This window comes from Dipodomys merriami, unplaced genomic scaffold (assembly GCF_024711535.1).
Source record: "Dipodomys merriami isolate MVZ:Mamm:240054 unplaced genomic scaffold, mDipMer1.0.p SCAF_5, whole genome shotgun sequence".
Lineage (NCBI taxonomy): Eukaryota > Metazoa > Chordata > Mammalia > Rodentia > Heteromyidae > Dipodomys > Dipodomys merriami.
The window spans coordinates 33,883,583-33,909,575 of NW_027206068.1; the positions used below are offsets into that span (position 1 = coordinate 33,883,583).

The window sequence follows — 25,993 nt, forward strand, 5'->3', positions numbered from 1 at the left end:
TAAAGTGCTCAGCTGTCATAGTGTATTTCTGAAGCATTTGGCTATTTAGAAGACAATACTACACACAATTGATTAAAGGATGGTGAGTTTAATTAAACTTGTGTCAAGAAATATTTTATATATTTCCTCCAGAAGATAGAACTCATGGGCTTTTAAAAACCTGAGAACAGTCAGGCAATAGGGGCGCATACTTGTAAGCCTAGTTATTAAGGAGACTGAGATTTGAGGATTGTGGTTTGAAGCCAGCTCTAGCAGGAAAGTCCATGACACTCTTATCTCCAATAAACTACTCAGAAAAAGCCAGGAGTAGCACTGTGGCTGAAGTGATAGGGCACTAGACTTGAGCAAAAGGAGGCTCAAGGACAGTGTCCCTGAGTTCAAGCCTCAGGACTGGCAAAAAAAACAAAAACAGAAATAAAAAGCAAAACAAAATCAAACAAAACGTATTTATAATGTACCATGTGACTTTTTTGTTTCTTTGTATGCTCTTCCCCCATGGTATAACCCCTGTTTTCACTGTATTTGATGTCAGTACCCTGCATCTTGTATATACACTACTCTAGCTTGGGGAGGGGAAGGGAAAAAAACAAAACAAAATGCTTAAATAGGGATACAAGTTGACTCATTGTAACCATGAGATGTGCAAGACACTATATTGAAAAATGAACTTTACAATTTACGTGGGGAGGGGGCGGGGAGTTGAGATGGGAGGGAAGGGAAAGTAGGGGAAAAACAAAGGAGGAGGTAACAATGCTTGGTAGGAAATGTACTCGTTACATTGCTCATGTAACTGTAACCCCTCTGTACAGTATTTTTACAATAAAAATGTATTAAAAACTCAGAATATTTTCTACCATTTTAGAGTAATATTTCCTTTCAGTGCATAGTTCTACAAATCTGATGCATGAGAACTGAAGTACAAATTAATGATTAAAAGTTTTTCTATATGGATGATCCATTATTTTGGTGGTAGTAAGGTTTGAAACTCGGGACCCTGTGCCTGTTTGGCAGGAGCTCTACCATATATATATTTTTTTTAAGTAGTTATTTTTCAGATTAAAATCTCACAAATTTGTTCAGAAATGGCTTGGTCCTTGATCCTACTACATCACCCTCTTTTATAGCTCAGATTAAAGGTTTGAATCAAAACACACCTGGCATATGGTCTTTCTCTCATTCTTAGCACTGGAGTTTTAACCAGGTTCTAGAATATGCAATGCTATTACTGTGCTAGTGGAGATATATTCCTAGTCTATAATTTGTTCTTTAAGTAGTGGCTGCAGCTCAAGTTTCAAAGAAGTAAATAAATAACTATACAAATACTTTATCTATCTAGATATTGAGTTCTATGATTAGTTTTTATTTTTATTATTTTTTTGGTTAGGAAAAAAATGAGGGCTTTCTGTGTCCTGTCATAGTAAAATATACTATCTAATGCATAAGAAATTAAATGTTGGTCCAACCTATTTAGAGTGGTTTATTTTTGTCACTAAAATGGTTTTTCAGAGAGGCAGAACAAATCATGTATTTTTATAGACTTTACTTATTTAATTGGGCAGAAAGGAAAGAAAGAATGACAGGAGTAATCAACTTCAAGTCTTCCAATTTAACTGAACTTGAATTCATGTGAAAGAATTATTTATTACTTTCCCCAATGCTAAGCTTTATTTTTCTGTCTTATATTATTAGAAGTAGCGTCTTTTTTTTTCAGCCAGGTAAAAGAATACTGCAATAACACTTCTTGATAATTTCACTTTTGTTTTTACTTTTTTGGTGGGACTAGGGTTTAATTGCAGGGCATTGTGCTTGGCTAGCTTGCTTGCTCAGCTGGCATTGTACAGAACTTTCCTACCAGTGCTGTTTTCAAACCTCCAAATCTTAGCCTCTTGAGTATTTGGGATTACAAATGTGAGCTAGTAGTGTCTTGCTAAAATTTTCTTATTTATTTTCATTGATTATTGTTATTTTTTCAACTGTTTTAATTTGAAATCCATACAAGTTGTTCTTAAAGTTAAAATAAAATTCCCCTCTTCTATTTATAGTTTGGACTAACCTACAAAAGTTTATTTAGTTAATTCATTTAGGACTCAATTTACCTTACCACAATTATACTAGTGTCTTCTTAATTCAAACTCTACTCATAACCCAATACAACACTGAGTATTAACTCAAAAGAAAAGTCTGTTAAATACTAAGGCCCATTTTGATGCATACAGAATTATGTTGGATTGATATAGGGATGCAAAGATAATCGTAGAACTCTTTATCTTTAAAATATGAAATAAAATAAAGAATACAAAAACAATTTGTATTTCAATCAGGCAACTGCATGTGAAACATTTTTTAATTATATAACTACAAGTTTTAAGTACTTTATATATCAGTATACACATATGAATTCCTGTTTACAAAAATATATGCCTAATAAAAATGTATATTATGATGAACATAATTATAAGAACATATCAAAAAACAAGAAGAACATGTTGTGATGGTATTATATAAGGTATATCTCAAAATATACCCAAAAGTTTTCCAAATTTTTATGTTGTAATCATTTGTAGTTACTTGTTCATTTTTATATGTGATAGCAAACAGTAAATTAGCAAGTCCTAAATATTAAGTAACTTGTAGAAGCATAAACAGATAAAACAGAAGTGTATGTATGTATGTGTGTAAACTTCACAACTGTTCAAATAGAATGTAAAATGAATTGTTTAAAATACTTAGGTAGCTAACTAATGTCAAATGTTATTAAATTCTGTCAGTAGTAGACAATTAGTGAAATCAGAGTGTTAGCAAGTCTGTATGTCAGAATATTCACTGTTACATTTTGGCTAAAGTATTTTACTATCAAACATCTTGTCAAAAGGAATATAAATATGTTTCTTAAAATGTTATTTCTTATATTTTGAAAGATCTAAGTCGTTGGAAAGGAAAACAATGTAGGATTTTCTTTAGTATGCAAAGGTTTTTTTCTAAGTTAATTCTTAAATGTTGACCCTAATAAAGTAATAGATAATAATTACTAAACTAAGATCAATATACTTACTCAGTGAAATTTGTGTATGTGCATTCATTTTTCTCAATTGATATTAATATGTACTCTTTACTATTACTGGCTACATAATATTTTACTGCTATTTATTTTGGAGCATATTTATTTTGGAACATTCTAATGTATTTCTTTGAGTTTTAAAACAGTTGTATTTTAAGGTACAAGGTTTTAATTATAAAGAACATTAAAAGAGGGGCTGGGAAGGTGGCTCAGTGGTAGAGCGCTTGCCTTGCATGCATGAGGCCCTGGGTTCGATTCCTCAGCACCACATAAGCAAAAAGAAAAAAGCCAGAAGTGGCACTGTGGCTCAAGTGGTAGAGTGCTAGCCTTGAGCTGAAGAGCTGAGGGACAGCGCCAAGGCCCAGAGTTCAGGTCCCATGACCGGACCCACCCCCCAAAAAAAGAAAAACAAAAAGAACATTAAAAGAAAATATGGAAATACTAACATTTAAGTAACACTATTAAAAACTGATTGATTTTCTCAGTCAGTTTTTAATAAATGGATTTTGAATGTTGCTTTCGAAAAAGAGTAATGAAAAATAATTGCTACTATTTTTTAAGTCCAGTTGGTCACCATAGCCATTGTTTTTTAAATCTCTATACTTTAGTAGAAGATAAAAATAAAATTTTAACAGAAATAGAATTTCTCAATTTAGGCTATGGAAATTGCTCTCAGAAAAAAACATTCAAGGGTTCCAAAAATTCTTAAAATAGCTATCAAAACAGCAATCAGTGAAGCAAAACATATTCTTGTAACAATCATGAATACCATCTGCTTTTCAACAGGAGCCTGGCTTACACTCTAGAACACTAAAAAATTCAATAAAAGTGTCTCTTACAATAAAGTTCTGACATGTTTAAGTAAGTCTAAGAGTACAACACTTAATAGACTGTGTAGTTTGTGGCCATCTGGATGGGGTGGGTAACGTTTTTAAAGTAATCTTTTTAATAGGAAAAAGTAATATTTTTATTATATGAGGTGTAACTATCATCTTTTTGATTTAAAAAATCACCAAAATGTTGTTATACTTTAAGAGAGATGCCTTGAAATGAATTGGTGCCTTGTAGCTCTAAACAAACTTGTTTGAATTCAACTGCTATGTCTTCCAATGGATGTTACCTTCTCACTTGACATTCTGAGAACATGCTACATTAACTTTTCCTAGACGTAACAATTGGCTTGTGGTATAGGAGAAACAGATTTTATGCCGTGTTTATAAAATAGCTATAGATCTGATGCTAGAGATACTTCACGGACACAGGGGCAGGGTGAGGGGAACACTATAAAACTAGAAAGGAGGGGCTGGTAATGTGTCTTATTGGTAGAGTGCCTGCTTAGAATGTATGAAACCCTGGATTTGATTCCTTAGTACCACATAAACAGAAAAAGCCAAAAATGGTGTTGGATCAAGAGGTAGAATGCTAGCTTTGAGCAAAAGAAGCTCAGGGACAGTGCCCAGGCCCTGAGTTCAAATCCAGGACTGGAACAAAAACAGAAAGGAAAATTATGAATATGACTATTAAAACTGATATACCTATTAAAAATTTAGCTTTATATAGTGATATAATTTCCAGCTTGACCCAATATTTAACAAAAAGGCTCTGAAGGATACAGCAATATCTCAGAAAAAATAACAATAGAAGACTTAGGGGTGAAGACCTTCAAAAACTTGTGCATTAAGGAATCTTTAAAGTAAACAGAATTCTACATTGAATTATTATATTTATTAACCATTTTCTAAATAATTAGATTTTCTCAATCATAATATGCTTACTTTTAAAGAAAATTATTAATACTTCTTATGGAGATATTCACCAAATATTTCTAATATACTTTTGTTGTTCCCATGTTAGGCATTGTAAAATAGTCAATCTCTATTACTGAAACAAACATACAAATTACTTTTGCTTCTCTAATACTGGAATTAAATTAAGGATCACCTGGATTTAAAGAAGATGCCAGACACAGAATAAACATGTGCAAACCGTAATGACTGTATTACATGTTCATCTGTCAATTCCAGAAAGGCTACTTCATCAGTAAATGTCCTAAGCTTTTAAGTTTATTATTATGATTATTATGACTATTATTATTATTATTAATTTTGCATTATGAAGAGTATCATACTTGCTAAGCCATCATAACACTACTGGGCCATCCCTAGTCCTTTGCTTTTTTACTTTGTTTTTCAGATAGGATCTCCTATTAACTTTGTCCTGATTGGTTTTGAAGAAAGGTTCCTTCTACTTCTGCCTCTGAAGCAGCTGGCTTTGAGAAATGTGTGCCCAGCTCTGCATTCTTACCTATTTAATGCAAACTTGCTGTCTGGAAGAAGGTAAATAACCCTAACCAACCATCCTTTTAATGAATTCCTGTGTCCTTGATCTGTATTGAGGATTATCCTTTGTCTTATCTGTTTATATTCAATGCTTATTCCATCATGCTAGGAAATGAATATTAATTGCATTCACAAAAACCCAGACTGCAACTGTGATGTGAAAGATAACAATGTTAGCAAGTAATCTTCAATCCCATTAAGTCATAAGATAATAAAACTTCTTTCTCCATTTCCTCAATAAAAGCTTTTTTTCTTTGGTGTTTCTAAGTGAATGTGTGCTTTCCTGTTTCCTCTTCAAACTTATGATGCAACAGTCCTCCCTGAAATTTACCATTAGGCCTCTAAAACACTAGGAGTTCAGTTACCTTCTAAAGTGTGCAAATAAATGATTAACATCAACTCATCCATTGTCTTCTAACTGAAAAGAATCACTCTTACCGTGAAGCCCTCGGTATACTGAAAAGGAGCCCTGGAACTTTCGTCTGCTGTTGGACTCAGAGGCTTGGGGTCAGACATAGAACGCTGCATCATCTTGGCTGCCTTAGGACTTGCTGGGGGAACTTTAGCCATATCTGGATGCAGTACTTTCTGTGGACTTATGTCATCAGGGAGGGGTTTTTCGTAAGGTACAAAGGCTGATTCTAAGGCTTTGCCTGGTGAAAGTGGTGAGATGGGTGAATAAAGGACTTTTGGAGATTTGGGTGGGGAAGGAGCCAGCTGGATTGTGGAATCTGCCCGAAGGTGAGAGGAAGAATACCCAATCTCTAAAGGTGTTGGGCGTTTCTTGTCTTTGGGTGGAGATGTGGCACTCAGATATTGAGGACTTTGTGTGTCTGAATCTGCTTCTGTTTGACATCCTAAACTGCCCCCTTTGTAAGTCTTTTCAGGTGCTGAAATATGTTTAATTATTTCTACCTTGGCATCCACTCGTGCTCGTATGGAGGGTGTTCTTATGGTTCCCACTGGTTCAGTCTGTACAGATATCTCTGCGACTGTCTGAACTGCTATGCTGGAGACTTTGGAAAGGTGTTTGGTCTTGTCAGCCTCTGTCGTGCTGTCGCCGTATTTCCCAACACGGGCTTTTCTCCTTGATCTGGAAGGCATATCCCATTCATCCTGATCTTCATCATCAGTTTGCACACTGGTATCCACACTCTTTTTAGTTCTTCTTCTCCTGCTTGCATAACTCCGATCTGCAGCATCTTCATCGTCTGTCTGTACACCACTGTCCATGATTTTCTTAAAATTTCTAGGATCCTCTGCCATAGTTTCTCCCACCTCATCATACTGTCCCCGAACTTTACCTCCAGAGGTTCTCTTTTTAGACTGTTTTTCCTCTTTTACAACAACATCTGCCAGAGGTATTTCTGAAACAGTGCTCAGGATGCCTGGTGGGGCAATGTACTGAGTCACACCATCTGATTGAACTGTGTACCACCCTTGGCTCTGTGGTATTTCAATAGCCACCACAGCAGAAGCTGTGGTTGTGGCATCTTCAGTGGCCCAAAACTGCCCACCTTCAGGGGTAGCATACTGGCCTTCCAACATGGCCTGCTCTGTGGTGGTTTGTGGAGAAGCAGTTCCAGAAGGGTCATAGTTATACTGGTAGATCTGGCGAATCTTTTGCTCCTCGAGCTGCTGGTGAAGCTGCTGTTGCAGTTGTTGTATCTGTTCCAGCTGTAATTGTTGCTGGGCTAGTGTCTCCTGCCTCATCATGAACTGGGCCTGGCGTTCTTCTTCTTGCTGGTAGAGAAGGTGCTGCTTCATAGACTGCAGCTCCTCCAGTTTTTTTTGAACCATGATCTTTTCTTGTTCTCGGAACCTCTGAATTTCCTGACGTTCCCACTCCAGTTCCTCCGCAAAGCGTTGCTGCTTAATTTTCTCCAATTCTAAGAGCTCCCGTTCTAAGTCAAGTTGTTGTTGCTGCTTGTCTTCTTCAGGGACAATTATAAGACTGCTCTCATCTCCCACCACTTCAGGAAACACATCAGATGCTGTGGTTAACGTGGGGACAGTGTCTATGGTCTCAGCAGTCAGAGTTTCCATAGTGATGGTTTGCAAACTGGCACTGATATCAACACCAGTCACTGTAATGTCTGTTTCAGATGCACCTGTTGTTATGAAATATGACCTAGGCATTGGCTGCGTCTGCTGCAGGGTGGATAATGAAGTCACTGAATCAGCGGCATGAACACCAGACAAATCCCTCACAGTGGTGCTGAAGATGGAGCCAGGCTGTGTGGTAATAGCGAAGGTGGAAGGGACTGGCGTTGCTACTGAAGAATAGACAACACCATTAGATGACCTCAAAACATTCCCCACGCCATATTGGGGTCCTGGAGGTGGAGTCATTCTTGCTGTGGAATACTGAGGGGTACTAATCCCAATTCCTGAAATGACTTGTCGTGTTTCTGGATATGAACCTGTAGTCTTGCTTGAATAATCCATTACCTCACCTGAAATACAGGGCAGAGTTATAGTCCAGTTCTCAGAATGGGATGATTTTTGGTTCTGAAAGCCCTCTCATCCTGATGAACATAATGAATAGGACTGCATGCAAATCCATAGGTTAACCTAACCGGATGCAGAAGAAAAGCAATGTTGAACATGCAGGCACATGCAGGTGACTTGGGCAGAACAAATTAAAAAAATAATGAAGAAACAAAAGTGCACATGTACTCCAAAATGTCTTGCCAAAACATCCAAAAGAAAGAGAAGCAATACAATTGGCATAGGGATCGCATTTTCATCCTGAAATGAGATGAGGAACATCATAATGATATTTCAGGGAAAGATCTGTTGCCATAGGATACTGACCTGTTGTACTTCTCCCTGAAGTTAGATCTACTGCTGCATCAGTTCCTCCAGAATAATCAAAAGCATTCTTACTTTTATAGAAAAAATGTCCAGCTTCTGCTAAATTGGTATCCGACATGGATGGTTTCATTCCTCCAATCCCTCTATAACCATATGGCCCTGATCGATCATATTGATAATGGTCGTCCCTATAGCCAAAGCGATCCTCGGGAAGAGTAGTGGCAGGCTGCTGTGTTGTACAGCTCCGTCCAAAAGGTAACTTATAAACCATGTCACAGCACACAGCTCTTCTTCCAGCAGTCAAATCAACAGGCTTTTCATCATCTTCTATTATTTTGGTTACCACATTTGAAGTAGATTCATCCACTGTAACAACAGTTTTATGAGACTTCGTTGTACTGAGATCTACCACTTCCCCATCAATGTTTCCATGGGATGTGGTACCATCAGTCCATCCATTTGTGACACCAACAGGAGGCACAGAGACAGGTTTGGTAACAGCTGCTGCCCCTGCATGTGCTGAAGTACTTAAAGACAAGTTTATTGGTGCTTCTTGCCTGACTGTGGGAAAGGCCTGGCCACTTGGTGTCCTGTATGGAGACTCAGCAGGCTTTGTGGTAAGCTGGAGTGGTGTTATCATTTTATGCTCTATACCCACCAGGCTTTCTGTACCTGTTGTGTAACTTGTAGTCGCTGTACAAGTGACAATAGTCATTTGAGTGTCCAGGGTTACTGGAGTCACTAATGATGGACTTGCACTGAGATTTATAATAGAAGGCTGGACAGCACTAATCTGTCTCCCATAAACATCATGTGCTATGGTCTGTCTTTTCACATCTGTTGCAGAAGCAGAAAGATCTATACATTTCTCAGTTGCTTTAACTTCAGGTTTTGGTATTGTTCTCAAATCAATGACATCATTAGCAAGTTGCAACTTTCCATTTTCCTTATGCTGATGCTTTTCTAAATGTAGGTTATCTAGTGCAAGAGGCTCTGGAGGAATTGATATAGAAATACTGCTGGGACCAACACTTGGGACTGTACTTCTGGTTGCTGAAACTTCTGGCTTTGAGATTCTGGTTGTGGGAAATTGTTGAAGTGAAGTTGGACCCACTTGAAACGAAGATGGAGTTGCAACAGGGACAGCAGAAAAGGGCTCCAAAGCTCCTGAGATATACAAGTTCGGTTGTGAAGAACTTGGCATTTCTGCAGCTGTTGTAGCAGGAACTACAGAAAACACTGGTTCAAGGGAAACCAGATCTTTTGGGGGCGATCCTAAGGGCCAACTGGTAATTGCCTGACTAGCTGCAGAATCTGTTGGAGTCCCAGGCTCAGATGGTAATGTAATAACCACGTAAGTTTCCATGAGAGATTTAGAATATCTAGGGGAGGACTTGTTAGAGTGTGGGGAAAGGGGAGAGGTGGGGGAAGGCAATTTATAATCTGCAGAAGTCACTAAGTTTAAGGACATACTTGAAGTTAGTGATAGACCTGTTGGTTTAGGGTACACATCTGGTGTTTTCTGTATGGTTACTGGGGGTTGAGGAACTGTTGGCTTGGGAGCAATGGGAGGTTTGCTTGGCTCAGGTCTGTGTGTAAATACAAGTCCAGAAGGAATTGAAGAAGGCTTAGGAGGGACAGGAGGAGGTGCGGAGGTACATATTTTTGTCCCAGGTAACCCATCACTCCTCCGAGCGGCTGTGGTCTCTATAGCAATAACAGCATCAGCCAGGAGTGTGCCTGCAGTGGTTGCAGTCACTGGAGCTGCAACTGTTGATTTTTTTTTAGGATGAATTGGTGGTTTAGGTGCAGTTGAAGGGGGTAATGGTGGGGGAGGAGGAGGTGGAGGAGGGGGAGGAGGAGGGGGAGGGGGAGGGGGAGGAGGTGGGGGAGGTTGGGCTGACATGTCCAAAGAAGTACTTCGGAAGAATGGATGAGATTTCGTTGGACGGGAGGAAACACGAGGACTGCCAGATGGTAACTGAGATCGAAGGTTTTCCTGACCAGAGACCTTTCTGGATATTGAGTACGCATCTGAAAGCTGCTCTTTTATTGGTGGAGCTACTACAGAAGACATTGGTTTGTCAAATCTAGTTTCAGATAAGCTCATATTTGCTAATTCATCCTCAGTCTCCTTTATCTTATCTTCATAAGCTTCTAAAACTTCCAGAATAACTCCATCTCCAGTTTCCTTCTTTCCTTTTTTTATAGACTCTTTTTCAGGTACAGGAAAGTCAGTGGAAATAGTGTCAGTCATTAGATCTTCCACTTTAGTTCCTACTGATGTGACTGAAGGTGTTATGTCAGATAGGAAAATTCCAACTTGGTCAGAACTCCTACTTTCTGGCATAGTGGTTTGGTCTAAAGACACACTTATTTCTTCTGGGTAGTCTATAATGCTGCCTGGAAAATAAGTTGATGAAGAAATTTCCTCTGAATCTTTGAACTTAGTAATTATGTCCACTGGCTCTGTATAAATTGTGGTTATGCTATCCAAGGTAGTAATGGGCGAGGAGCTATCTGTGGTGCAAATTGAAGACACAGATGATGTGAGAGAAGGGGTGTCAGATGGCGGAACAGAAGTAGCACTTTCCGAAGGCTCTGAGTAGGTCAAAATCAGTGACTCATGGGCAATTATCTCTTGAATTTCTCTTGTATAGTTGGTTACATATTCATCTTCAATTTCTTCTGCGGAAAAATGTTGTGTTATTTTAACATCAGGAATAGAGAGTGTTGCACTGCTGGTTGAGTCAGAAAGGGATGCTCCTGAGAGGACACTCGATGTCAAAGATGCATCTGGAACCCTGTCAAAGTCCAAAGTGGATTCTATCATGTCCTCCCCAATGGTGGGGTGAGTGGGGGTGGTATCAGGTGTTAACTGCATCTGTTGTCGTTTCATGAGTTCTTCATAGGCAGCATCAGCATCCAACAATTTTTTTTCTTCACTAGTAGATGGAACCATAGTACCCAGATCCACGATCTCATGGCTTTCTGGAATAATGTAAGAGCTGGAAACAATGTCTTCTTGAGGTACAAGTGAATGTAAGCTTTCTAATTCATAAAACTCTTTCTGGAGGTCTGTAATTTTCTGCATAGGATCTTCATAAATCTGCTCTGGAAGTCTTATTTTTTGCTCTCTTCCTCCTCTCTGCTGCATAAACCCATTTTCTTCTTCTTGCTTTGTTAGCAGGCTTCCATCTACAGACCCATTATATGTATCTTCTACTAAAGACTCATAAATATAATCTTCTATTAACATACCACCATACAGAGGCTCCTTTTCAAACACTTCATCTCGTTCATTTGCAGCTGGAAAAGCTTTATATTTGTGGGGTTTGTGCATCATTTCTTCATACATCTCCTCAGCACTTTTTAATGCCTTCTGACCACCTTCTTTCTGCATAACAGCTTGCTCATCTGTTGGGGAGTATAAAGACACAGCTGTGGGCAATTTGTATACTTTTTGTACTTCTATTATTTTTTCTGGGCTGATTTCAAAACCTTCTGGCTCTGATTCAATGCTAGGTGAGTATTCTGAACAAGAGGATCTGTGGAGTTCCTCCATTTCTGCCGCCTGACGTAATTCTTCCGTTGGAGATGCATCTTCGATGGGAGACAGATTACTAGGTGGTGTCTTTGGTCTTTCCCTCCTTCTTTGAGCTCGAAGTTCATCTTTATCTTTCTTTGATTTCTTGCTGGAACTCTTCCTTTGTTGCTGTTCTAGTTCCCTCTGCTTTTCTTGTTCTTTTAGTAGTTCTTCTTCCTCTCTCAATTCTTCTTCCTCTGAAGAATCTTCAATAGTAGGTAAAAGTGGGCCATGTGACCTGTGCCGAGCTTTGCGCTGCTGTTTACTCTCGCCTTTTTTGTGACTTGGGCTGCTGTCACTATCCTCGTCAAGTGAGGATACAGATGTAGGGGATGTGCCGGGAGTGAAGCTAGAAGCATGGAGACTAGAAGATCCTTCTCCCCTTGACCTGTCCTCTGGTGAGTCTGTCAAGCTTTCCATTTCTAGTTCTGGCTCTTCATCAAAATACAAAGTGGTTTTTTTCTGTGAAGATTCTGCAGAGTATTTATCTGCCGTGGTGCTATTGAGTTCGATCGTTTTAAACCGACGTAGCCCTCCTCCCCCAGTGACAACAAGTTCTTCACTCTCCTGGCTTTTAGTTTCCCGGTATTTAAGTTCAGGACTTTCATCAAATGTTTCATCATCCTCATCATGCCACGAATGACGCCTTCCTGCATCATCATCAAAGCCTATGCTACTTTTACGAGTCAGTCTCCTGTGTTTCCCTGCCATTCCCTTCCCTTTCACTTTCGTGTCCTCTTTCTTCTGGCTCTCCGAGATACTGCTAATCTCTTTGAGTTGGTTCCTGATAAACTCATCGTCTTCAGAACCCGAGGCATCTTCATCAGCACTCATTTCTATGATTTGTTTCCGAATAAAGTCTTCTTCTTCCCCTGATCCTTGGCTGTCTTCCTGTTTATACTCATCACTGCTTGAAGAACCAACACTGGTTCTACGTTTTCTTTGTGGAACAGGTGAGTGTTCACTTTCACTGCTGTCTTCAACTGAGTCATAGGGCTGCCTTCTTGCAGTTATATCCTCAACAAATGCAGATATTTCTTTGTGGTCCTTACTGGATGGAATACTTTGTAGGCTATCTTTTTTTGAAGAGTCTTTCCTTTCTTCTTGGTTCTCCTTGAGCTCCTCTTTTGAAATAGTACTTTCCAGGGTTTCAGATAAAATTTGAGTTTTCTGTTGATCTTTAGATTGCTCGGAAGAAACCATATGGGGCTGGATTTTCTTTTCTGACTTTTCATCAACAAGCGTACTTGCCTGAGCTTCCAAAATGGATAGCACTGTACTTTCTAACTTTGCTAAGTCTGAGGGGCTGGAAGGGCTGCTTTCTTGTGAAAAGGAGTCCTTTTTGAGTCCCCTTAGCAGATCCTTTTCATCACTTGGAATAAGACTTGGAATTTCACCAAGAGAACCTGATATTCCATCAGAAGAATAGCCTGTGTCACTGAGTCCTTGTGGGCTTTTAGGTTGCTGAGAACTTGAAGTTTCTGATTTATCCTCTTCCTTTTCCTAGCAGAAAGGAAAAGATATAGGCAAACTTAATGTGGTTGAACTACTTGCAAATAGCTGCTCCATTACTCCCAAACAACCACTAAGAACTGAGAAATAATTATGGCAAATATTCAACCACATGCCAGAATTAAAAAAAAAAAGTTAAATGAAAACAGTTGATATTTAATGATTGAGGTTAGTGTTCATTTAACCTCAACTTAATTTACAGGTTAATACTCAATAGTATTTGATTTTTTTTCTGTCAATACTATACACATTACATTTCTTTTTTTTTCTTCCTCTCTCATTTTCTTTCAAAAACATTATCCTGCTTAATTCATTTACTACGGGATGAAGTTTAAATTGCCAAGAAAACTTTTATTGATAATTTTGTCATTAACACAGAAAATGCTTTTGGTCTGTGAAGTCTGGCAAAAGATAAGAAATGAAAGAACCACTGGATTGACCATCTGATTGATTGGGAACTGTATGCAATGGAAGAAATTTTACTTAATAACAATGTAGATAACATGCCACAAACTCATGTACTTCTTATATCAAACTATTTTTTTTTTGTTTTTTTGTTATGGGAGTCAAACAAAACACTACTTTTAGAGTATATTGTGAATCTGTAAAACACTAGATATTTTAATTTGTTAATATCGTTCTCTGTATCATTCTGAATGCATGTTTCAAAATGATCAATTTTGCAACTTTTATGCAAAATTGATTGAATTTATCAGTTCACGGAAGGAGAAATACTCAGTTTGTTATTGCATGGAATTGTTCATCACACTTATTTTCATCATCCCACTTCAAAGCTGTTTCACAAATATTTGCTATGTCATTGGAATTCGAAACTTCTTTGCATTTTATGAAAAAGGAGGGCCTTTAAACCAGTACAGTAACTAATTTTGTGAACAGGAACATGGGATTTCCAGGGAGTTGGGTCACTTTGATATATACCATGCTCTTGACCTGGCTGCCTTCTTTCGCTGCCTTCAAGCTTTTTGCTGGTTAATTGGAGATGAGTCTCATGGAATTGTCTGCCCAGGATGTTTTTACAATGCATCCTTAGCTTTCAGCCTCCTAAATAGCTAGGACTATAAGTGTGAAGTCTCCTGTGTCCAGGTATATACCTTCTTATGATTATATCTTTCTTAATACTAAAGATGTTTTTTAAATAATAAAGTAACTATAAAACGTCTGATAGAAATCATGCCTGCTCTAAAATTTATCAAGACCAAACTTTCTTGGCTCATTTCAGATATATTTCAAAGTATACATGTTTTACATATATGTGTGTATGTATATGTATATACATATGCATATATATGTGGAAGAAATATAACTATTATTTCTAAAAATCATTGAATATAATGAAAAAATTACCAAGAATTTTTTTGAGAAATTATATTTTTAAACAACAGACTCTGAAGACTCTATTGACATTTTACAAAAATAAGATTAGGCCCAGATATATAAAATGTGACAAAGGAAGTCAAGAGATACTACACAAGATATTAATGCATAAATCCTAATTATCCACTCTAAAGCCCCCTTTGTATGTGACTTTTCTTTACATGGCCATGCCAGCCTTCCCTCTTCATTACATCTTCCAATCCACACATCCTTATTGGTCCTAATGTTTTCACATACTTCATAGGATTCACTCAATATCTGTTGCTGGTACTAATGTCATTATGATCCTCGCCCTCAAGTGACTCTTCTTATTCTATACAAGAAAGTATAAAGTCTACAAAATGTTTGTTTTGTTGAAATATTCAGAAGGAAAAAGTTACATATTTATTTCACTTTGATACATGCTAAACCAGCTTTCAGCTATCTAGACCCATAAATGGGGTAAAGTATTTTTCTATTTGATTGCATTGCTAGCTTGTGAGCCACATGAAGTAGATCTTTTATCTCTTTGATTTAAAGTGTCTACTTATTCATCCTTAAAAATGTTATTAATAATAATTGAAGAGTTTTCTTTTATACACAGAGATCAAGATATGGAAGCATTTATCCACTGTCCATCCATTTATCTTTCTGCATTATCCTGTTGTCTTCTGAGAGAACAGGTTAGAGTAATTGTATATTTTGTATACATGCAAGTTTCTTACCACTGATTGATTAATAGCATCTATTAACAAGAGAAAATTAGATCAATAAAGAAGCAGTAGATGAAACAGAAAAAGTTGTAAGTTGAATATTGTTTTCTCTAATTATTCATCTTGAAATAGGTATTTGAAGTACCATAAGTCTAAGGGAGGGCTAAACAGTTCACATGAGGGTGACCTAATTTGGCTTATTTCCCCCCCCCCCCATCTTATTACATAGGGCTATTGCTTCAAAATAGAAGAGGGTGTATTTATATTAAGCTGTCTAGTAATGTACTATTTAATAACATGAATGGATTTAAATAGTTCTTTCTAAATTATATATATGTAAACATTTATTACATATATATAAATCACTGATTTTGAAAAATTATTATTTTTCATTAATTAGAAAATTTAATTTTTTTACTTTTTACATGAAATATAATATAGAACAACCTTTGACATTCTTATATAAGAATAAGATTCCATGTATATTATTTGACCTCTTTGATATAGGCAGTGAATGAGAAAACCTACATTTTAAATATACTCTTTTTTGCTATTATTAATTTTTATCTTAAGGTAGTTACTAAAGGAATAAGCATATTGTATATTATTATTATTATTATTATTATTATTATTATTATTATTATTATTATTATTAATGGAACAAGATAGAACCCATGGCCTTGTGCTTGCTAGGTAATCACTCTACCAATCAAGCCATAGCCCTTTGCTTAAGCATCCATTTAAAAACAGAAAAATATCAGTTTTCATTTCACCTAGAAAAACATTTTTATGTATTTTTAGCATTTAGCATTGACTCTATCATACTGTTCAATTTGTGCTACATATTGCATTTTTCCATCTATAAAAACATTGATTAATAAGGGGAAATTTAGTTTTTCTGGGCTGTGTATTTAAAACAATTACTGAGAAATTCCAAAGGCTAAAATTCACTTTTTAGATTTCTAACTTACAAACAGAGAATTAAATTTTCCTTTTCCATCCAACATTCTATTGTCATATATAGAACAAAAGACCAATAGTGAAAGGACAGGGATGATTTTAAACCCTAACTGAAATTCTTTTGGTATATTGTAAAGGCTTCATTAATACTTGAGAAAATATCAAACTGTATCAGTTCCATCAAAGTGCTAAAGTTTTTAGCCTTCCACATTGAAGGAAAGCAAAGCTTTTTGAATATCATTGGGGGCTCAGAACTGAATTCTAGATTAAATATAAAAGTATGCAAAAAAGTCATAGTAAGCATGTGGTTGATTTTCTTAAAGCCATTCAATTTTTATGGGTTAGAATTAAACAACAGATGCAAGAACATTTGCCATGTATACAAAATATCTGCTAACATAGATTGATAGGTTTATATTCCAACAAAACTGAGTCCATAAATTCCCTGGGCCTGGAGCAAAGATTAAACACTTTCATCTAATGCAACATAAAATAATGGTTTTACTACAAAAAATCTGATTATTTTTCATCCTGGTTCTGTAGTCATTAACAAAGATTATATACTAAAGTTTACTCAAACTTTGGTTTCTGTATACAGTGTTTCAGTATAATTTCTATCAAATACAAACTTAAGCACTATTCTGCTTAGGTAAATAGGTAAAAAAGGCAGAATTTCATACCAACATGACTTAAAAAAAACATTTGTGAACACTAGGTCACAACAAAAATTGTAGCTATGTGGAAAGTGGAGATTAGGATGATTATATAGACTGGGCAAAAAGTGTGTGAGAACTCCATCTCAGCCAATTAAAAGTTTGCCCTATTAGCACACACTTTTCATCTTAACTACAAGCAAGGAAAATAAATTGGAGGATCTTGGTCCAGGCCCAGCCTGGACAAAAATCAAGACCGTACATCAAAAATAACAACAAGAAAAAGTGATGCTCAGACAGTATAGCACTTACTAATCAGATATTGACTTCAAGCCCTAGTACTGAAAACAGACAGATAGATAGATAGATAGATAGATAATAAAAGAAAACAATAAAGTTAGATTTCAGAGGGGTAAGAAAGCAAAGCTAATCTGTTATTCAGGGATCTCCTTAATGTGGTACAGCTTTTCTGTCAGCTCTGCAAAAATGATCCAATGGATTCCAAGAAAAAATTAGGATTATTACTGTATTGTGAAATAAAAGAATGTGTTACTTATCTATCAACTGTGGTGTTCTCTTCCTACTTATAAGTTGGTCACTGGAAGAAAACTGAAAGTTCTATGTTAAAGAGTGAACAATCAAGCAATTATTTCATTTATTCAGCTTTAAGTTAAACCTTTCTCTTTTCCTAAAGATAATTGTGGTTTATATTTCCTACTTTGAACTAAACCAATTTTCTCCTAGTGGACAAGTAGGAGACAAAATATTGCTGCAAAAGATAACTATATTAAGGTAAGAACATATTCCTTAGGAACATAGTTCTATGGCTACAGGCTTTTAGGCTACAGGCTTTTTAGCAGCAACATAGCAAAGTATAACAATGGTAAATTAAATCAGATATAACATGAGAGCTAGACAGAAATGTTTGACCTTGTCAAGAAAACTATTTGAAGTCTGTACCTACCTACATTATTGTGAATAGCAATCCTTACCTTAAATAGACAACATGCTTCAAAATCATGGCCTACTGGCTGTGATGCTATGGACAGTTTTCCACAGGGAGAAGCAGTATAAAACAGGAGTTCTATAAAGCGACCAGGAGAGGCACAGGGTGATAGCTACAGCCAGCATCAGATTGTAGAAACAATGAAATCTGTTTTTGCTGTTGTTGTTATTATTGGTAATATTCATTAATATAAAGTAAGGACACTTAGATTTAGTAGTTAACAAATAATGTATCATCTACCACAGATGTGTTCAAAATACCATGTCTTAAAGCAATTAACAGTCAAGTGCCAGTGGCTTATGCCTTTAATTCTAGCTACTCAGGAGGCTGAGATATGAGGATCATGGTTCAAAGTCAGCTTGGGTATGAAAGTCTGTGAAATTCTTATAGACAACCACCAAAAAAAAAAAAAAAAAGCCAGAAGTAGAGTCATGGCTCAAGTGGTAGAGAGCTTGAACAAAGAGACCTGAGCTAAAAAGGCCAGGGAAAGTACCCAGTCCTCAATTCTAGCCCCCAAACAAGAACCAAAAAACAGAAATAACAAAAACTACAAACATATAAAACGTAGCCCATCAGAATTACAGTGGATTTTAAACATGTATCATTAAAATCTTATTACTTGGGGCTGGGAATGTGGCTTAGTGATAGAGTGCTTCCCTAGCATGCATAAATCCTTGGGTTTGATTCCTCAATACCACATAAATAGACAAAGCTGGAAATGGCGCTGTGGCTCAAGTGGTTCAAGTGGAAGAGTACTAGCCTTGGGCAAAAGAAGCTCAAGGACAGAACCCAGGCTCTGAGTTCAAGTCCCAGAACTGGCAAAAAATTATTACTAATAAAATACTTAATTTCTGTATGAATAATTTGTTATATGTGAATTAAAATGATTCAATTATATATGATGCAAGACTTTCACAACTAAAAATGAGCCTCTATTAAAAGGATGTGATTGCCATTGCAAATATTACTTTAAAATTCCACTATAAAAGTGATATTATTCAAGATTATATTTGCATTATGTTTGGATTTTAAATATTTCAATTTTAAAAACATCTAACAAAACTCCTAACAGATATAATTTTAAGGTGATGCTAAATACTAACATAAATCATGGATTATAAAATGAGAGTTATTCTTGAATTTAACTATATTTTCTTAATTTTAGCAACATTTCATGGTTTATCATACCTTAATGGCTTTCAAGTAAAGAAAACTCACTTTCCTCTTGCAAAATCAGTTTGCTACACAAATAGAAACTTATATAGTGACATATTATTTTATCTTAAAGGGAAAAACTGACTGGTTTATTGTGGACAAAAATTCAGAAAACTTCTGAAATCACTCTGAGATTATGATAAAATATCTAATAAGAATGAGACAAAATTAATTTTATAACTATTTTTATGTAAATTTGCTCATTACCAAGAGGTCAAATTTATGTTTTACGTCTCTGAAAATATAATCTTTCCTTCCTTCATTCCTTCCTTCCTTCCTTCCTTACTTCTTTCCTTCCTTACTTCCTTCCTTCCTTCCCTCCCTCCTTCCTTCCTTCCCTCCTTCCTTCCTTCTTTCCCTCCTTCCTACCTTCCTTTCTTCTACCTTCCCTCCCTTTCTCTCTCTTTTTTCCTTCCTTCCTTCTTCCCTCTCTCTCTCCTTCTGTTCTTCTCTCCCAGTGGTATTGAAGTCTGAACTGAGGGTCTTCTGCTGGCTAGGGTGGCACTTTAACTGATGCCTCAGCTCTTCTTGCTACAGTTATTGTGTTTATAACTTGTGCCATCCAGGACTGTGATTCTTAAATTCATACTTCCCAAATAGATGGGATAAATTGTGTTAACGTTTACTATTTGGAATTGGATTTTCTGACATTCTGCCCAGAGTGACTATCAATTGAGTAGCTAGGATTACAGTAAGCCACTGTACCCTGCTGGAAGTCTTCACTTCTCTAATTGCTCTTGAGCAATTCATGTACAAAGGTAAAATTTAGTACATTATATCCATGAGACAAGGTAAAATTTAGTACATTATATCCATGAGACATGTTTGTATAGTAAAAACATTTAACTTACTGTTTTTTCTTTCCCAGGTTCCACTTGATCAGATTTTGCAATGCCCACTGCCTGCGGCTGTTCTTTCATCTTTATGGTTGTCTTGTCTTCTTCTTTAGGCAAACTGGGAGGTGTACCAGCTGGTAACTTGTCTGCTTTGGTGTGTGGTTGTTTCTCTTCTTGTATTGCAACTGGGACCTCTCCACTTTGAGGCTTTTCTTCAGAAATCTGTGGTTCAGTTGTAAGTACGTCATGCTTTACTTCTTCTAGGGGCACTGTTTTTACTCCTGAGGGTGCCGTTCTGTCTCTAGGAACTGGTTTCTTTTCCTCAAGAGGTAGCTTCTTTTCTTCAGGAGCTGGTTTCTGCTCTTCCAGAATAAACTGTTTTTCTTCTAAGATTGTTTTTTCTTCTTCTGGGGGTGGCTTCTTTTCTTGAAGGGTTGAAACTTTGTCTTTCTCTAGTTTTCTCTCCTCTTCTTTTTGACCTGTGGTTACTTTTGAGGAAGGTTTTTCAACTAAAGGTGTTTCTTTTTGTGGAATTAATTTTTCAGCTTCAGTTTTTATTTCCAGTTCCTTCTTTTTGACTTTAACCTGGGCAGGTATCGCTGCTTTCTCAAATGGTTCTACAGGGGCAGGCACAGGGGAAGCCTTGGGTCCCACTGGGGCAGATGGCATTTTGCCCATGTCTCCAAGCTGCCCAGAAACTGCTCTCAGAGTTTGGCAATTTAAACAAAGCCATTCTTGAATCTGCAAATAGAATAGCAATGAACTGATTAGCTCTACTATATTAGATCTATTCCAGATTATTTTCCAAGGAGAAAATTTAAACAATATTTAATTGGTTTCTTTCCTATGAAGAAGTGTTATTGCTTTCTAAATCAGCGAATGAATATTTTTAAAGATTATGAAAAGACTTTAAGATCTAATGAAGTAGAAATGGAAACATGTTTGAGGGGCAAAGGGAAACACAGGAGTGGAGTGAGGAAGGCTAAGAAAATGCAGTCATTGTATTCAATGTATGTTAAGTACAAAAATGAACTATATAATTTGTGGGTAGGAATGGGAGGGGGAAATGGAGAGAACAAAGGAAGAGGGGACATTGTCAAGAAGTGTTGTTCATATAAGCTGACATATGAAATTGTAACAACTTTTTGAAGCTACTTAATAATAACAATAAAATAAATCTAATGAAGAGAAGGAAGAAAGAAAAAAGATAGAAATAAATGTGAAGGGAGAAAGGCAATAGGAAGAAAATGAAGAAAAGTAGGTAGACGAAGGAAGGGAAGGGAAGGGAAGAGAAGGGAAAGGAAAGGAAAGGAAAGGAAAGGAAAGGAAAGGAAAGGAAAGGAAAGGAAAGGAGAGGAGAGGAGAGGAGAGGAGAGGAGAGGAGAGGAGAGGAGAGGAGAGGAGAGGGGAGGAGAGGGGAGGGGAGGGGAGGGGAGGGGAGGGGAGGGGAGGGGAGGGGAGGGGAGGGGAGGGAAAGGAAGGAAGGAAGGAAGGAAGGGAGGGAGGGAGGGAGGGAGGGAGGCAGGCAGGCAGGCAGGCAGGCAGGCAGGCAGGCAGGCAGGCTAGGGCCAAACCCAGGGAAATACTCATATTGGTAGAGAAATTTATAGGCTTGAGAAAAAAAAAATTTTTTTTTGGTCCAGTTGTGGGGCCTGAACTGGGCGCTGTCCCTTAGCTCTTCAGCTCAAGGCTAGCGCTCTACCACTTGAGCCACAGCACCACTTCTGGCTTTTTTTTTGCTTATGTGGTGCTGAGGAATCGAACCCAGGGCCTCATGCATGCAAGGCAAGTGCTCAACCACTGAGCCACCTTCCCAGCTCTGAGAAAAAACATTTTTAAGTTTTGTGCCTTTAAAATTAGTATTTGCATTATAATTATTTCCAATAATACCAAACTTCACAAAATTTTCATAAAAATATTCAATTAATCAAAGATTTAGCTTATCTTCTTGGCATAGGCCAATATAGTTCTACCTATGCATGCATATCTTTACAGATAGAAGCAGTTTTTAAAATCATTTGTGTATCAGGCCGAAATTTTCTTAATAAAGACCCAGAAACACAACAAATCAAAGAAAGGTTGGACAAATGGGATTGCATGAAGCTGAAGAGCTTCTGCATGGCAAAGGACATAGCTAGCAAGATCAAAAGAAAGCCCACAGATTGGGAGAAGATCTTTACTAGCCATACAGCAGACAAGGGTCTCATATCTAAAATATACTTGGAACTCAAAAAATTAAATCCTCCAACAACAAATCCTCAAAGGAACAACTGCCCAATAAATAAGTGGGCTAAAGACTTAAAGAGAAACTTCTCTGAAGAGGAAATAAGAATGGCTAATAGAAACATGAAGAAATGCTCAACTTCTCTAGCCATAAAAGAAATGCAAATCAAAACAACATTGAGATACCACCTCACCCCAGTTAGAATGGCGATAATCAAGGACTCTAATAACAACAGATGCTGGAGGGGATGTGGCCAGAAGGGAACCCTACTGCATTGTTGTTGGAAGTGTAAACTTGTTCAAACACTTTGGAAAGCAGTATGGAGGTACCTCAAAAGACTCCACATAGAGCTCCCCAATAACCCAGCAATCACATATGCATTTACCTATATAATCACAAACACACAAACAAGCCCATACTAAGGCTACCAGCACAACTTATTTACCATAGCTAAGAGATATGGAACCATCCCAGATGCCAGTCAGTAAATGAATGGATCAAGAAAATGTGATATATATATATATATATATATATATATATATATATATATATATATATATATATATATTCTATACCTGTGAAGGGTAGGAGGAGGCTGCAATGCTTGATAAGAAATGTATGCATTATCCTGCCCATGTAATTGTAACCCCTCTGTACAGTATGCTCACAAATAAATAAATAAATAAAATGAAAAAAAATCTATACCTCCATCAGAAAGAATGACATTATCCCCTTTGTTAGGAAATGGAAAAACTTGGAAAAAATTATATTAAGTGAAGTAAGCCAGGCCCAAAGAAACATAGGTCCCATGGTTTACCTTATTTGCAATAACTAGTACATGTGTAGGACAAGCAGAAAAGGCCAAAAGCTATGTACATATGACCATATAAGATGATGTTAAGTGAAATGAACCCCAAGATAGGGACACAAATATCTTTTTTCTTTCTTACTATTGTTTCTAACATATTTATATTGTGCCATGTAATTTTTTTGTTGCTTTGTATGTTCCTCCCCCATGGTATAACCACTGTTTTCACTGTATTTGATGTTGGTGCCCAGGATACAAGTTGACCCATTGTAACAATGAGATGTACAAATCACTATATTGAAAACAATATTTACAACTTTGGCAGGGGGAGAGGGGTAGTTGTGGAGGTAGACGGGAAGGGATGGTTGGGGAAAACAAAGGAGGAGGCAACAATGCTCAATAGGAAATGTACTCATTACCTTGTTCGTGTAATTGTCACCTATATGTACAGCATTTTTACAATAAAAAAACATACAAAAATCACCTGTGTGTAATTCCCTGTCTGCTTTTGAATTAAGAAAATAAATTTGTTCTTATATTGATCATATTTTCTCATTCAATTATACAAGAACCATTTAATGATTCCCATTGCTACTTAAATTTTTCCTATGAGTATTGATCTGATTTTCTGGCTAAGATACTTTCTTAAATTTGTTCTCTAACGAGGAAGCCAAGGATCTCTGAACCAAACTGAGTTGGTACTTACATATACAGTTTCTTTGGAACTACAGGAAAACAATTTGAGCCGACCCTGAGAGTATAAAGGACCTGCCTATCTGATAAACTATTAAATTGATAGGTTTGCTTGAAAGTGAAATATGGACCACTACTTTTTGATAAGAACACATGACTACTGTGGGATCAGATGCTGTTACATGAATTGCAGAAATATTCCCCACTTAATGAATGTTCTGTGTTTCCCTTCATGCTACCTATTCAACTTTAAGAAATAAAGGCTGTACATGTAACTATTTCTAACTATTATTATTTAATGAGTGCCATTCTGAAAGATACAGGGAGTGAGAAACCCACAAATAATACTGCATTCACATGTTGCACTGTCATCTGAGAATTTCAAATTCAAATTGCTTTTCACATTGACTCATTCTTTTCAAGTTCTTGGCTTAAATTATTTAGAGACAAAATTTACTGTTGTTGAATAATGGCAGAGATCTTATCTAAGTTTCAGATCTTAAGTCTCCAATGTTTTCAGAGGCATTAAAAATATTGTTTAATATCTATTATTGTTCTACACTCTATAAGCCATTATAACCTTTATTTGCTAATCTACAATTATAAAGATAGAAGTCAATTATTTGTTTAAGTTCAGTAGAAAGCTGACTATAAAGCATTAAGATTTATTGTGGGATCATTTGTTTTCCGTATAAATGATTATCAATATCAACTTCATTCTTGTGTACATTGCTCAGGGATGAGTTGTAGTTATTGTCTAAAATGTGTTTATCCACATGTCATAAGAAAGAAACTGAGTTGATCCCTTGTCAAATGCTAAAAGTATCAGCCCAGTGTTGAATAGGTCCCAAAGAGGTCTCTTCCATAATGCCTACAGAAAATTGATCTTCATCTGGTGCTTTGGTTTAAAAAATACTGTTTGAGACACATCTTAAGATATTTTCATTCAGAGCGTGACTTTATAAAAACAGATACAAATGGCTGCTTTGTCACATTCTAAAAACCAAATGCAGGTGTGGATTTAGCATTCCCATCAAAGCATGTCCCCCATGCAAATCAGTTAACATCTCAACAAGAATATAGGTTTCATTCCAGTGGGACATGTCTTCTATTAGAAAAGTGTTGTAATTTTATCTAAAATTATAATTTTTAAAGTTGTTACCCCTTGTCACCTACAGCATATGACTCAGTAATGGTACAGAGTCCTTATTACAAATAAAATGTGTTGAGCAAACCAGGCACAGAGATTGCTTCATTATCATCACATAATTTGAAATTTCAGAATGAAAGATAAAAATTATAATGTGACTACTCTAGCATATCATTTAAAGAAATTCTTTCTCTGAATTTAAGGTAATATTTGTTAGCACATTAGAAGGGACTTCACTGTGAACAGAAGGAAACAGTGTAAACTTAGGAAATAAAAGATTTCTAACTGTCCTCAGTGAGTATCTAAAAGAAACATTTAGCTTAGTTCCTATCCACTGTCACTTAACGCCTTTTTTTTTTTTTTCAGTCATGGGGCTTGAATTTTGGGCCTGGGCGCCGTCTCTCAGCTCTTCAGCTCAAGGCCAGTACTCTACCACTTCAGTCACAGCACCACTTCCGGGTTTCTGGTGGTTTATTGGAGATAAGAGTCTCACAGACTTTCCTGCCCAGGCTGGCTTTGAACCTCGATCCTCAGATCTTAGCTCCTGAGTAGCTAGGATTGCAGTCATGAGCCACTGGTGCCTGGCTCAAAGCCAAGATTTTTAGTTTCATTATTCTACAGTATCTTTAATATGATGCTGCCAATCCCACTGTCTTGAGTGCATGAGTGCTACTCATTTTTAACCTAATGAGAAAAGTCCATCCCTCTTCCTTCTTTCCTTTCTTCCTTCCTTCCTTCCTTCCTTCCTTCCTTCCTTCCTTCCTTCCTTCCTTCCTTCCTTCCTTCCTTCCTTCCTTCCTTCCTTCCACCTTCCTTCCTTTCTTCTCTATCACTCTGTCTTTTTCTCTCTCCTTTCTTCCTTGCCTTCCCACCTGACATTCTTTCTTTCCTTTTTTTTCTTCCTTTTTAAAAGGGTCTTTCTATAAAACCCAAGCTGTTCCCAAATTCATACTCTTTTCTCTATTTTCTCCCTTCTAGGATTACAAAAATGTACCACTGTGCCTGGCCTAAGAAGCTGATGTTTTGATCATGTTAAATAAGGTTAACAT

At 36.8% G+C, this 25,993-nt stretch overlaps 1 protein-coding gene across 5 annotated transcripts in view; it reads right to left on the minus strand.

Moving 5' to 3' along the window:
- Pclo (piccolo presynaptic cytomatrix protein) overlaps positions 1 to 25,993 on the minus strand; it is a 295,748-nt gene that overhangs the window by 148,690 nt on the left and 121,065 nt on the right. For 4 of the 5 annotated variants that reach the window (XM_069996364.1, XM_069996366.1, XM_069996367.1 and 1 more), the window contains exons 4-6: positions 20,085 to 20,810; positions 8,215 to 13,303; positions 5,836 to 7,853 (exon numbers count right to left, since the gene is read on the minus strand). In XM_069996364.1, the coding sequence (XP_069852465.1) occupies positions 5,836 to 7,853; positions 8,215 to 13,303; positions 20,085 to 20,810 (7,833 nt within the window). The remainder of the gene's footprint in view (positions 1 to 5,835; positions 7,854 to 8,214; positions 13,304 to 20,084; positions 20,811 to 25,993) is intronic. The other variant, XM_069996365.1, reaches the window with a different exon arrangement.